Here is a 14,260-nt window from a genome sequence, read left to right as displayed (position 1 = left end):
GGCGCAGATAAGGCACCTAGGTGCCTTGTCGCATTCCTGTGCTTTGTGTCCCTCCTCGCCGCAGCGACGACACATCTTGCTTCGGTCTGGGCCCTTGCAGTCATAAGACTTGTGCCCGGACTCAAGGCACCAGTAGCACCTGTCCACTGAAGGTGGCTGGAGCACGCTTACTGGGCATACTGACCAGCCGATCTTCAGCTTCTTTTTCTCGATGACCTTTTTGGCGTCAGCCACCGGTAGTCTGAGATAGGCTACCTGCGTACCAAAGAATCCCCTCTTAGACGTACAGAGGACCGCTCAACCTCTGTGCCGCACTGCTCTTTGACGGCAGAGACGACGTCTTCCGCGGTCGTGACCTCATCCAGCTGCTTACACTGGAGGGTCACTTCCGCACCCAACGACCTAACCTGAGCGCCGTCACCCAAGACCTCCTGGGCAAGCTAAGAATCTGCCTACCGCTATTAATATGCGCCTAAATGTAGACTTCCAATGTGACATTCATGATGTCTGGAGAAATTTGAACCTATGTGTGAATCTTCTTTGACGACCTTCCCCTGCGCGCAATCGCATCAATGTACAGGCAGAGGTGCCAACTATTTGAACACATATTTTTTTTCGAATTTTTATTTTTTGTAATATTTTTTTTTCTATTTTTTGTGACTATGTACACTGGTGGAAGAAGTATAACGACAAGCTTGGTTTCCATACAAAATGGCCATGTTGGGAGGTCAATATCTCGATTGTTAGCGATTCGATTGAGCTGATTTTTGCCAGCAGGCCTAAAGTGGCTTGAATTTTTATTCAATGAAAGTTACATTTATGCATATATTCTACTTATACTCGTTTCTGTTGGAAATAATTATACAAAAACATGTTTGCCTGCAGGTCTGTTGAATGTAGCCCCATATAAAAAAGTGGTCTTTATTATTATTCGCATATTTGGAGGTTAAAAAATTAGAGATGTATTCAATTCACCCAAAAGCTCAAGTCGAAAACATGTGCTAAGTAAAATTTTAGTCAAATCGAATCGCTACGAATCGACATTTCGATTCACAAACATGATGAAAATGTATGAAAAACATGCTTGTCATATATATTATTTCCGGCATTGTAATATTGCAAAATATGTAATGCAAAACATAAATTGGAAGCTTTTAGTTGATCAAGCTTTGCAAAATTCTAGACAAATTTTTGCACAAATTGTCATGCATTATTCTTTAACCCTCAAATTGGCAACCCTGTATGGTCTATCTCGCTATCGCAAATTTATGCTGCCTCACCAACTCAAACAACCCCGAAGTATAACACAAATAAAAAGCAAGAAGAGATCTGATACGCGTAAATCTCGTAAATAAATAAAACATCTCAGCATGCCCCGCCAATCCGGATTTGCATTCTCCAGTCAGTGTCAAAACGAAAATTTGACTTCCTAACGAGGCTGAGCAAAAACAATAAATTTCTGACCGCTTCCTCTGGCCCGAATGAGTTCAGTTGAACCGACGGTATCGTCTGCTTCGCTTGTTCCCGTCACAGTGCACCATCAGTCTTCAACGCCCGGTTCGATTTGCCTATCGCTGACCGTCGAAGCGCTGTTCTGCATCGGAAGTGGCCTGTTCGGTGCGATGAGCATCCTGCAGCGCGGGGGCATCACCGATGTGCTCAAGTATGTGGGACTGACGACGGTGGCGGCCGGATCGCTACTTCTGCTATTGGAAAACCGCGAACGCCGGAAGCGAACCTTTAGCGAGCGTTCGGTGGTGATTGTGACCGGGTGTGATTCCGGGTTGGGGTGAGTGAAACGTAAATTCGCAAATAAGTGAAAGTTTGTTTGAATGGAAGAGGTGATTGAGTTTTTGTGCAGCTTTGAGCAACAGCTTGCATCATCAGCCTCTTTAGCTCAGATGGCAGAGCGCTGGTCTTGTAAACCAGCGGTCGTGAGTTCGATTCTCACAGGAGGCAGGAGTATTCTTTTTACTGTTTTTTTGCTTTCCGATTATTAGATTCAACATAGCGCAAATGTGTCACCGAATGGGATTCGTCGTATTTGCTGGATGTTTGAAAGGTGACTCCGATGGGGCAAAAATGTTGCAGGAACTGGACGGCCAATCCGGGAGATTAATTCTACTGGAAGAGCTGGATATCACATTGGAGGAAAAGATCATGTGCGCTCGGAAAAAGGTGAAAGACTATTTGAAGTCAAACTCGGAATGCGGTAAAAATAAAACCATCCAAATAGTTTCCAAATGAAGTCTTAACCAATTTGTTTCCAGAGCTTTTCGCGTTGATCAACAACGCCGGTGTGATGTGCTTCGGCGAGTTTGAGTGGCAATTAGAGCGCCATTTGGAGCAACAAATCAATGTGAATCTCCTGGGGACGCTGAAAATGACGAAGGCCTTCCTACCGCTGTTAAGGATGCAGCGCGGTCGGATAATCAATGTGACCAGCCATTGCTCGCTGCAGGCTCTACCGGGTCTTTCGGTTTATTCGGCGACCAAAGCGGCACTGCGTTACTGGACCGAAGGGCTACGCATTGAGATGTCCAGCTACGGTGTTCCGGTCGTGAACTTCATCCCCGGGTCGTTGGTCATGCAAAGCAACATCTGTGCCAACCAGCAGCAATATGCCGAGCAGATGAAAGCGGCCTTCAACGAGGAACAGGCCCTCTTCTACGGTAGCTATTTTGACGAGTACAACGCCTACCTGCGAGTCATATCCGGATCGAAGCCGGTGCGAAGTTTGGCGGGAAATCATCCTGTGCTGAGATGCTTTGAGGACGCCCTGTTGGATGCCAAACCAAAAACAATATACAAGTGCGAGCCATGGCGCTACCGGATGTACCACCTCCTATTCCGGATCACACCCACAGCAGTCAGCGACTGGCTTGTGAGGAGATTTGTTGCCATGCCTGAATACAAAACACCAGAATCTAGACAAGGACAAGGAATCGTCGCCAGCTTATGATCAAAATTTAAAGTGCCAATACATTACAATTATTAATATACTATTCAATGGTTACCATTTTGAACGAACTTTCTTTCACTTCCATTGTTGAGAAACACAAATTCTTTGGCTTTCAGAGTCTCCTCCTTGCTTTATATTTTCAGTTTTTTGGTTATTTATTTCACAGAAATAAATATTTTGTACCTTTCGTACGAATGGTCATCGACACATCCCAATGAGATGTGGTTGAATCTGTAAATAGACAAAAGAATCCCATATTAGTTATAATATTCATCATGAATGGGTCGGGCGTGTTAAACAAATGGCAGTCAGTTAGAAAACTTTATTGACAGTCACGATTTGATCAGTCGAAAGATGGTGATAAGTTTATTCATCACGAAGAGCTTGGATTAAGAATCTGATATCAATCGTTTTCAACTTACCCCTTCTTATTCAAAGAGACCGAAGCCCATGTCGTCGTCCTCCGATTCCGACTCTTCCTTCTTCTCTTCTGTAAATTCAGAAACAAAAAAAAGTAAACCATTAGATCCTCACATTTCCTCACCCCCGTAGGTTATGACACTTACCCTTCTTCTCCTCAGCAGGAGCGGCAGCGGCACCACCGGCAGGGGCACCAGCACCGGCAGCCGGAGCGGCTCCACCAGCTGGCATCGACGAGAGCTTCTCGCGACCGGAGGCAATCAGTTCCTCCACCGACTTGCCCTTCAGCTCGTTGACCACCTTGGTGACGCGAGTCGAATCGGCCTCGATACCAACCGAGCTCAGGATCTTCTCGATGTCGGCATTCGATGGGCTGGCGTTGCCGCCGAGGACAGCCAGGAGGTATGCAGCCACGTAACGCATTCTGTGGATATTCGAGAGAAGTGATTAAACTCGTCATCAGATTCTATCCGTCAAAATGGAACCCCCTCTCGTAAAATCTAAACGCGTGTTGACATTATTTTCGATTACAAATTTTGCACCGGAGAAACAAAATTTGTACTATACAATACTTTAGTTAAATCAAGCAGCACTAAACGTTTTCAAAAGAAGCATTTAAAACCATAGAAGCTTACTTTTAAGTCCTTCCGACACGAAACGAGAGCGGCACAAAATTGAAACTCAACTCACTTGTTTGGACGTTCAAACTAGAAAGAAAGACGACGCGGAGACGGAAGTTGAACTGTCAATCGAGTTGACAGCCGATGCGCTGCTGGAAGGCGACATCTGTGGAAAAATCCGAGAAAGTGCTGGAAAAAGCCTTTTCGGGAGTTTTGAATCGTGGTATCGTGTTCAAAAGAAATTTCTTTTTCTATCTCAATCACATGTTAAATTCCGTTCACTGAATCGGAAAAGTAAAGAATCGAAACAAAATTCTTACAGCAGTATCCACATGAAAAGAACAAAAAAACAAAATTGGCATTTGTAAGGTTCCCACGCAAAGTAATGGGAGCTGTCACTTTACTTTGGAAAAATATTCTGCTTGATTATTCCGTAAGTAAAAGTGACAATTTGCTCCATGCAGATCAGTTGTCAAAATTCCTCTTGGTAAAATTCCGTAACCTCTCTACTTTTTAAGTCGATACTGGCCTTATCCCGCATAGAAGAATACAGTGCCCGTTCGATTATTGCAAGACCGATTATTGCAACGCTTTTTAATTGCAAGTTCGGTTATTGCAACGTGTTGCAATTAAAAGGCAAATAACCGTCACTTTCAGATGTCAAAATATCGGTCTGTCATTTTAAGCGGGGGCTTTCCAATGGCATAAAAAATTAAAAGCTAGTTGAAAAACATTATTTTTACTTCTCTGAACATTTGCAAAAACCATAAAAAAGATAAAGATCAACTAATTAAGGATACCAACAGTTTTGTATCACCGGTAATGTTGTAAGTATGTAATTGGAGCAATGCGATAGCTTCACGGTAAACTTTTAACACTTTACTTCAATTATTAGCTTATTATTAGATTAGACTTTACTTCAATATTATATATGTAAATATGTAAGTATACCTTTTCCGATACAAACATGACCCCTAAATTACAGAAATATAGAGACATATGTCATTTTTTTATTGAATAACGCATTGCACTTTTTATTGGAACCATTCGATATTATCACAACAACAACATTTTCTTGGTGAAGAAATTACAGATTTCGTTTCTTCCATTCGTTTTCAATGAGTCTTGTGCGCATTGCCTTCAGTTGACATACTTCGTTCGAATCATTTTTCATGTAATCAACCAAAATAATCAATTGAATCGATAGCTTTTTGAAACTTAAATTGCTGAGATTCTTTTGTATGTGAATTTTTAACGTTCCTATCCATGGTCTCATCTTCAGGATCATCAAGCCATTCCTCGTCTTCATACAGGGTGTTATTGAACTTGCTTATTGGCCCTGACGAAAGCGAGAAAACAAAATGGGGGCTGGGTGATGCTTTTTTATTTCACCCAGCAAGGGATGTAGGACGTCAATTTTAAAATGCTTATTAAAGCGTTAAAACACATTTTAGCCGAAAATTGTTCATTTTTTTGGGTTAGAAATTTAATTTACTTTCATATAGGTAACACGAAAGTTGAATTATTTTGATTCAAAAAACATGTGTAGATAAGGAGCTTAATATGTAGTTTTTAAAAATTCTAACCCTATGTATTAAAACAGTTTTCAACATGTCACTGTTAATAACATTTTAAAAGCATTTTAAAATATACTTCCTATGCTTCACCATGTTGAAAAACAGTGATTTCACGCACACGTCCGTCGCCGCTAGATGGCAACAGCGCGGCTGCGTCAAAGCAATTGTAGACTCCACAATTTCGGTATCTTCCAAACCACTTTGATGGGCACTGATAACAATAAACATTGATATGCCCCTTCGCTCTTTTCACATTCGATTTGGTATCTGTCAGTTGTTGCAATTATCGAATGCCATTCGTTAAATGCAATGTAAATATTTTGCAATAATCGAACGGGCACTGTATCTAAAAGCGAACAGGAATCTACCTCGAAAGAACTTGGGCCCGTATAATAGTACTTTCGGCTATTTACAATTGTGTGTGTATCTACCGGTGCACTCGTCGAAACGGTTCAAATGCTACACGCCGCGCCATCTTTTTACTCTATAGCTGCCCGCTCGGAAAGATCTTCTAGAAGTCTCCCGTGATATCTCTGAGACAAAAAAATGAGTCTCCTAGATTTTTTTCTACGATGTCTAGAAACTGTCAGACCTCAAGTCCGCCTCAAATGCAACAACCGTTTCAACCGGTGTCTACCTCAAATTTTAGACCAGTAAACCGTTTGAACCGGAAAGGATTTGACATATCGGTTCTCTTAGATGACTCAGAGATATCTCCTAGACATGGGTACTACAGCTCTACTAGAATTTTACTAGATATGGTTGAGAAATGGGTACCTCGATTCTTCTTCTTAGTATTCTATTTATTTTTATTTTTTTTTATTTTCGGTTTGACAACAAAAATTTTTTAAACATATTTATTTTAGTTTTATTTTAATTTCTATTTAATATTTGTACATTTCTAATGTATAAATAATAAAATATTGGAATTTACCATCTGCTTCATTGACAGCCGAAGTTTGTTCGACGAGCACTGGAACCCCCTGTTATGGACAGTGACGAATATCTCGACGAAATCCTCCTATAAAACGGTTCCTTATTCCCGGCTCTGCTGCGAAGAAAAGGACAAAAAACGATCCATTTTAATGGAGTTCGGAAGAAAGGAAGGTATCCTGTTAAAGTTTTAGAAATATGTGAATTTATTAGAATGGATGAAACAATTTTCGGAATTCTGGGAAGACGTCTAGAAATTCCTGAATAAATTCTCCGAAGGAATCCCAATAAGTGTTCAAATGAAATCGCGGATAACAAGTATCCCGGAAACATTTCTCTAGTTCTGGTTCCTTCCGGAATCTAATTGGAATTTCTCATGGAACTCGATCAAGGCACCTTTCGGAATCCAGTGCAAAATATTTCCTAAAACATGTTGGGTTTTTTTTTAATCCATACGGGATTCCATCTGGAAAAAGTGGTTTCATGCGGAAATTGTGGGCGGGAACTCTATGTCGATTCCTTTGGTGATATTGGATAGATTCATTCGAGAATTATGATCGGATTCCTTCGGGAAATCGAAGATTGGCTTTCCGAAAATTCAGATTCCTGGAATAATGCTAAGCGGTTTCCTTTGGGAATTCTGGGCGGCTCATTCGGAAATCATTGGCGCATTCATTTGAAAAATTAAAGCAGATTCCTCCGTGAAATTCGGGGTGATTTCTCAAAAAGTTCTGTATGGATTGAATAAGGAAATTCATCAAGAAGTATGAGCGGATTACTTTGTGAATCCTGGGCGGGTTCCTTCAAGAATCGTAGGCAGATTCCTTTAGGAATTTTGGGTGATTCATTCGGGAATCATGAGTAGATTTCTTTGGTGATATTGGGTAGACTTTTTCATGAATTGTGAGCAGATTCATTCGGGAAAATCGAGTAGAATCTTCCGAGAATTCTGAGAGATTCCATCGAGGGTTCTGATCAGATTACTTCTGAAAATACGGGATTAAATAGAGAATTCTAGGTGAATTCCTTCGAGAATTATGAGCGGATTACTTTAGGAATCTTAGGGCCGATGCCCACGTAGCGTGTTTTCAAGCTATCCCTCACGTATTCTCCTGAAGATTGTTGAACGAATAGCCCTTAAATTCCCGACTGAATCATCTTAAAATTCCTGATAGAATCCCACAAGGATTCGCGAAGGATTTCTTCTAAGGAATTTCCTTAGGATTCTTATAAGGATTCCCAAAGCAGTCTCTCAAAGATTCCCGAAGGAATTTCCCAAGGATTCTCTCAAGGGTGAACGAACGAATGCTCCCGAAAAATCTAAGGAGTCCTTAAAGATTTTCGAATGAATACTTCAAGGGATCCCGAAGAATCCCAAGTATTTTCGAAAGAATACCCACGAATTTCTTAAGGAATCTTGCAAGGATTTGTGGAGGAATACTACAAACATTTCCAAAGGAATCCAGCACGGAGTAGTTCTCCAAACATTGCCACAGTAATCCTTCACAGATTGTCGCAGGGATCCTCCAAGGTTCGAGGCGACAATCCGCCAGGGAATACCGCAAAATTTCCCCAGGTGTCCCAAAGGAATGCTCCAATGATTCCCGAAGTAATCGCACAAGGACTCCTGATGGAATCACCCACGGATTCGTGAAAGAACTCCATAAGAATTTCCGAGGAAAACCTACAAGAATTCCCGAAGCAATTCCCCAAGTCTTCCTGAAGAAATCCCTCCTAAGGATTCCATAAGAAAACTCCAAGGATTCGCGAATAAACTCCACAAGCTTTTCAGGAGGAAGTGTTCCCGAAGGACACAAGGATTACGGACGGAATTCGGCAAGGATTCGCAAAAGAATTCTATAAGGAATCCAGAAGAAAAACTGGGAGGATTGCTTAAAGAAACCAGGGAGAATTCTTTGGGGAAACCTGGGAGGATTCCAACAGAAAACTTGAGAGAATTCTTTGGGGAAACCTGGGAGGATTCCTTGGAGAAACCTAAGAGGATTCCTCGGGAAAACCTGGGAGGATTCCTTGGGAAAACCTGGAAGGATTCCTACGGAACCTGGGAGGATTCCTTGGGGAAACCTTGGGGAAACCTAGGAGGATTCCTACGGAACCTGGGAGGATTCCTTGGGGAACCCTGGGAGGATTCCTTGGGGAACCCTTAGAGGATTCCTTGAAGAAACCTGGGAGGATTCCTTGAGAAAACGTGAAACGATTCATTGGAAAAGCCTGGGAAGATTCTGTGGGGAAACCTGTTGAGATTCCTTGAGGAACCTGGGAGGATTAATTGAGAAAACCTGAGAGGACTCCTTGGGAAAAACTAGGAGGATTCCTTGAGGAAACCTGGGAGGATTCCTTGGAGAAACATGGGAGGATTTCTTGGGAAAATCTGGGAGGATTCCTTGGAGAAACCTGGGAGGATTCCTTGGGAAAACCTGAGAGGATTCATTGGAAAAGCCTGGGAGGATTCCTTGGGAAAACCTGGGAGCGTTTTTTGGGGAAAATTTTGAGGATTGCTTGGGGAACCCTGGGAGGGAAAAACCTTGGGAAAAACCTGGGAGGATTCCTTGGGGAAACCTGAGAGGATTCATTGGAAAAGCCTGGGAGGATTACTTGGAGAAACCTTAGAGGATTCCTTGGAGGGGGAGGATTCCGTAGGGAAGCCTGGGAGGATCCCTTGGGAAAACCTGGGAGGATTCATTGGGAGAACCTGAGAGGATTTCTTGGGAAAAACTGGGAGGATTCCTTGGGGAAACCTGGGAGGATTCCTAGGAGAAACTTGAGAGGATTCATTGAAAGAACCTGAGATGATTTCTTAAGAAAAACTGGAAGGATTCCTTGGGGAAACATGGGAGGATTCCTTGGAGAAACTTGGGAGGATTCATTGTGGAAGCCTGGGAGGATTGCTTAGGAAAACCTGGTAGGATTCATTGAGAAAACCTGAGAGGATTCCTTAGGAAAAACTGGGAGGATTTCTTTGGGAAACCTGGGAGAATTCCTTGGGGAAACCTGGAAGGATTCCTACGGAAAACCTGAGGATTCTTTGGGAAAACCTGGGAGGATTCCTTGAAGAAGCCTGGGAGGATTCCTTAGGAAAACCTGAGAGGATTCATTGGAAAATCCTGGGAGGATTCCTTGGGGACACCTGGAAGGATTGATTGGGAAAACCTGAGAAGATTCCTTAAGAAAAACTGGAAGGATTCCTTGGGGAAACCTGGAAGGATTCCTTGTGGAAACCTGGGAGGATTCCTTGGGGAAGCCATAGAGGATTCCTTGGGAAAACCTGGGAGGATTAATTGAGAAAGCCTGAGAGGATTCCTTGGGAAAAACTGGGAGGATTTCTTGGGGAAACCTGGAAGGATTCCTACGGAAAACCTGAGGATTCTTTGGGAAAACCTGGGAGGATTGCTTGAAGAAACCTGGAAGGATTCCTTGGGAAAACCTGAAAGGATTCATTGGAAAAGCACGGGAGGATTCCTTTGGGAAATCTGGGAGGATTGATTGGGAAATCCTGAGAGGACTCCTTGAAAAAAACTGGGAGGATACCTTGAGGAAACCTTGGAGGATTAATTGGGAAAGTCTGGGAGGATTGATTGGGAAAACCTGAGAGGATTCCTTGGGAAAACTGAGAGGATTCCTTGGGGAAACCTGGGAGAATTCTTTGTGGAAACCTGGGAGGATTCCAATGGAAAACCTGAGACGGTTCATTGGAAAAACCTGGGAGGATTCCTTGAGAAAACCTGGTAGGAATCCTCATTGAAACCTGGGAGGATTCATTGTAAAAACCTGAGGATTCTGTGGGAACAGCTGGGAGGATTCCTTGGGAAAACCTGAGAAGATTCCGTGGGAAAAACTGGGAGCATTCCTTGGGGAAATCTGGGAGGATTCCTTGGGGAAACCTGGGAGGATTAATTGAAAAAAAGAAGGAACGCCAGCTTGATTCCCGAAGGAACTCCTACTACGAAGGAATGACTACTGGATTCGCAGAGGAACGCCTATTGATTTCCGGATGGAACGCCTACCGGATTCTCAATGGAACGCCTATTTGGTTCCCGAAGGAACGGCTATTGGATTCTTGAAGAACGCTTATTGCATTCCCGAAGGAACAACTTCTGGATTCGCGAAGGAACGCCTATTGGTTTCTTGAAGGAACGTTTACCGGTTTTCCAAAGATACGCCAACCAACTCTCTATAAGGAACTCCTACTGTATTTGCGAAGGGACGCCTACTGGATTACCTATGAAATGCCTATTCGTTTTCTGAAGGAAAGTCTATTGGATTCCCGACGGAACTCTTTACTAGATTCTCGAAGAACGCATATTATATTCCCGAAGAAATGATTACTGGATTCGCTGAGGGACGCCTATTGGATTCGCGAAGAATGCTTATTGTATTCCCGAAGGAACGACTTCTCAATTCGCGGGGGAACGTCTATTTATTTCCCGAAGGAACGCTTACCGGATTCTCGATGGAACGCTTATTTGATTCGCGAAGGAACGCCTCGTGGAATCCGGAAGGAACGGCTATTGAATTCTCGAAGAACGCTTATCGTATTCCCGAAGGAACAACTTCGCGGAGGAACTCACTGGATTTTCTAAAGAACGCTTACTGGATTCCCGATGAAACGTCTATTAGATTCTCGGAGAACGCTTATTGTATTCCCGAAGGAATGACTACTGGCTTCGCGGAGGAACGCCTATTGATTTCCCGAAAGAACGCCTGGTGGAATCCCGAAGGGACGGCTATTGGATTCTCGAAGGAACGACTTCTGAATTCGCGGAGGAAGGCCTATTGATTTCTTTAAGGAACGACTTCTAGATTCTCAAATGAACGCCTGCTGGAAAGAATGCCTACCGGATTCTCGATGGAACGCCTATGATACACTGATTTATCTGCAGGAAAAGGATACTTTTTTGAATCTTTGAAGTAGAAAAACAACCCGCGGCGTTCTCATCCGAACAAGTTTCAAAACTAGTTGAATTAGAAACCGGAGTCTTCAGAATTAAACCCTAGATGTATAGTGCAGAATATGGGGCGACGTCGACGGTGTAAATACAAACTCAAAATAAAGTCACTTACCCTAACGATGTTGTATCGATATTGTATTTCTTCTTCGACGGTAAGAAACTACTTGTCGTCGGGAAGTAAATCCACCAGAAGAGTGCCCGGGTTCGGAGTTAGTCCTAGCCCTGTAACGAATGCCACCTGCATTATTCTGACCTGTGGTGGCCCGGAGGGTGGCGATGCCTTTCAGAATTTTGTGCCGGAATCCGTACGCCGATACGCCAACCTGTTTCAGATCTTCGTGGCCCATCTCCGCCAGGATGTCCATTGTGAATTGTTCGCGCTCGAGTAGCTTGATCAGATGCTCCAACTGAAGACTAGTAAGGAATGCGGATACCGAAGACTCGATCGCTGTCACCTGTGTCATCTTACCGTTGTCCAGAACCCTATTTGTCTGTGGCGTTAACCACGGTGTTGCGCTTTATCAGTAGAGCTGCAATATCCAAATGTCCATAGGATGATGCATTGTGCAGTGGAATTAATCCACCCTTATCCTGTGCGTTCACGTCGGCACCATGCTCCAAAAGATACTCTGCCACTTCCAGATTATTATTACCATCTATAAGACAAAATACATTTTTACATCTCGTTACGTTACTACAAATAGCACGCAACCGACCAGCTAAATGCAAAGGAGTTTAGCTCCTGCCCTGGGCGTCCCGGCAGTTGATGTTATCCGGTGTAACCAGTCGCTGCACAGGTGCCAAGTTGCCTTTCTTTGCGGCATCGAGCAGCACCGCATTACCGCGAAGCAAATCTGCCACATCTTGGTCGCCTTCCCGAACCAAATCTAATGGCGTTGCCCCATCACGATTCTTCTTCGTTACGTCTGCTACATGCTGCACAATTTGAAAAAATTTTTTTTCATAGTTCAATGCACAAAAAACTTCTTTTATAAGCAGCTTTACAATCTCATACTTACCCTTGGCAACGGCTTCATGAAGCGGAGTGAACTTCCACAGATCGGCAACGTTCACATTGGCCCCGTGATTTACCAGCAATTCGGTTACTTCATAATGCCCATACGAGCAAGCATTATGAAGCGGTACCAGCCCTCCCTTGTCGGATGCGTGTACCTCGGCACCATATTCCAAGAGGAACTCCACCACCGGGACACGATTGTACCCTATAGTACCCTGCAGCGAAATGCAACGGCGTCGAATGACGTCCATCCAGATCCTGACAGGACAATCCGTCGCACAGTATCCAAATCACCAGCCTTAGCTGCCTCCAACAGTTGGCACTCCAGATCCACCGTGTCCGATGGTGGATCCTGTAGAATTTTCAGTACATTTTCAGTCGCTAGCTAAGCAGCAGCGTATCCAACGAAACAACACTAGTGTCAATATTGTATGATAATAACAGTCTACATGCTGGTTGTTATCTTCCCGGGCGCACCAGTGAAGCGAATTCTGACCGAGCCCATCCAGTACGTCTATCTTGGCACTGTGACGTAGCAGCACATCCATTATCTCGTAGTGGGAATTGTCCGCAGCGATGCGCAGGGGCGTGAGAAAGTCTTTTCGTTCAGTAGAGCACCTTTCCTGATGAGAACCTCCAATACCTGCTTTCGCTTCGGATAGACGGACTCAGCAACGGCATGTAGAGGAGTGTCACCACTGTACTGATGGATAAAATTCATAGTCTCATTGGTAAGGTTCTTTTTTAGTCGCCTGGCGGCAAGCGGCCAGTACACAATGTCCCTTGTATTCATCTGAAAGTAAGCAATATATTGTAATAATTTTATTCCATTGAGTTCATTCGAACCCCAACTTACATGTGATATTTTCCTGGAGCTCGCGTGTTGGTGCGGAATCGATAGCAGATTTATTATGGCAGTTAAGTAGCGTCGGATCGACAACTTCAGCCAACAACAGACTGCACACCTCCACCCGACTTTTGGAAGCGGCCTCATGCAGTGGTGTGAAGGCCCAGAGATGAGTAGTTACTTCGAAGTGCCGTAGGAACATGCGTTGTGCAGCGGCACCAGACTGCCTTTGTCCTCGACGTGTACTTCAGCTGCAGTAGAGTTTGCACCACCCGAATTCAGTTGCGACCATCACTGGCATGACAGTTGACATTCACTGGGGTCAGCAGTTCTAGCACTCTTCGGATCCGAACCGCGCTGCCTCCAACAGTTCATCCTTCCTGTACTCACCCGTCAGAACCGGCCGGGTCATGAATCAGCAAGATCCAAAGGAACTTTGTTCTCAAAATTCCTAATGTTTTGATCAGCACCATGCTGCAGTAGGGCAATGCACACATCCACCTTACCCTTGCTGGCGGCCTCGGTATAGTTCCAGTTGTCCTGGGTATTTGGATTAGCGCCGGCTTCCAGCAGCAAGCGAACGACATCGGCATGACCAAACGAACACGCATTATGCAGCGGGTGGAGTCCTCCATCGTTTCGGGCCTGGATCGATGCATCGTTGGTGACAGAAATTCAACCACTTCCCGGCGACCGTATAACCTGTGAAAAAATATGGTGACAACAAAAAGCGCGGAAGAAACTGGTCTAAACCGTTTCAACTGATTAGCAGTGATGGAGGTGTAGAGGTAAACAAACACACTCGCAAAAACCGGAGGGCAAAATACACTTGGTTCGAACCCAAACTTATTTTGAAACTTGACTATGGTGGTTTGTGTCCTAACGAGGTAGATTCCTGTTCGCTTTTAGACAT

General features: G+C 43.9%; 2 protein-coding genes, 2 non-coding genes and 1 pseudogene across 5 annotated transcripts; 2 read left to right on the top strand and 3 right to left on the bottom strand.

Moving 5' to 3' along the window:
- The first annotated feature begins 1,246 nt into the window (after window positions 1–1,246).
- On the top strand, window positions 1,247–3,026 carry LOC134207704 (D-beta-hydroxybutyrate dehydrogenase, mitochondrial). Its single transcript, XM_062683517.1, has 3 exons — window positions 1,247–1,789; window positions 2,001–2,212; window positions 2,271–3,026. Exons 1-3 carry the CDS (start codon window positions 1,482–1,484, stop codon window positions 2,960–2,962), a joined length of 1,212 nt encoding a protein of 403 aa, XP_062539501.1. The 5' UTR covers window positions 1,247–1,481; the 3' UTR covers window positions 2,963–3,026.
- On the top strand, window positions 1,887–1,959 carry Trnat-ugu (transfer RNA threonine (anticodon UGU)). The gene has a single exon. It is a non-coding gene; the product is annotated as a tRNA-Thr (tRNA).
- Window positions 3,027–3,063: 37 nt separating the features above from the next.
- On the bottom strand, window positions 3,064–4,166 carry LOC134207705 (large ribosomal subunit protein P2-like). Of its 2 annotated transcripts, none has more exons than XM_062683519.1 (4): window positions 4,073–4,166; window positions 3,529–3,806; window positions 3,385–3,452; window positions 3,064–3,193 (listed from the first exon to the last, which is right to left on the bottom strand). In XM_062683519.1, exons 2-3 carry the CDS (start codon window positions 3,803–3,805, stop codon window positions 3,391–3,393), a joined length of 339 nt encoding a protein of 112 aa, XP_062539503.1. In that variant the 5' UTR covers window position 3,806; window positions 4,073–4,166; the 3' UTR covers window positions 3,064–3,193; window positions 3,385–3,390. The 2 variants fall into 2 exon arrangements, with proteins under 2 accessions (XP_062539503.1, XP_062539502.1); XM_062683518.1 differs by having other exon boundaries at window positions 4,018–4,159.
- On the bottom strand, window positions 3,263–3,344 carry LOC134208451 (small nucleolar RNA Me28S-Am982). The gene has a single exon (XR_009978677.1). It is a non-coding gene; the product is annotated as a small nucleolar RNA Me28S-Am982 (small nucleolar RNA).
- Window positions 4,167–6,518: 2,352 nt separating the features above from the next.
- On the bottom strand, window positions 6,519–14,260 carry LOC134207449 (poly [ADP-ribose] polymerase tankyrase-like; annotated as a pseudogene).

Source organism: Armigeres subalbatus, chromosome 1, assembly GCF_024139115.2.
Source record: "Armigeres subalbatus isolate Guangzhou_Male chromosome 1, GZ_Asu_2, whole genome shotgun sequence".
Classification (NCBI taxonomy): domain Eukaryota; kingdom Metazoa; phylum Arthropoda; class Insecta; order Diptera; family Culicidae; genus Armigeres; species Armigeres subalbatus.
The sequence above is the reverse complement of the archived record's forward strand: the minus strand, read 5'-3'. Positions and strand labels throughout refer to the sequence as shown.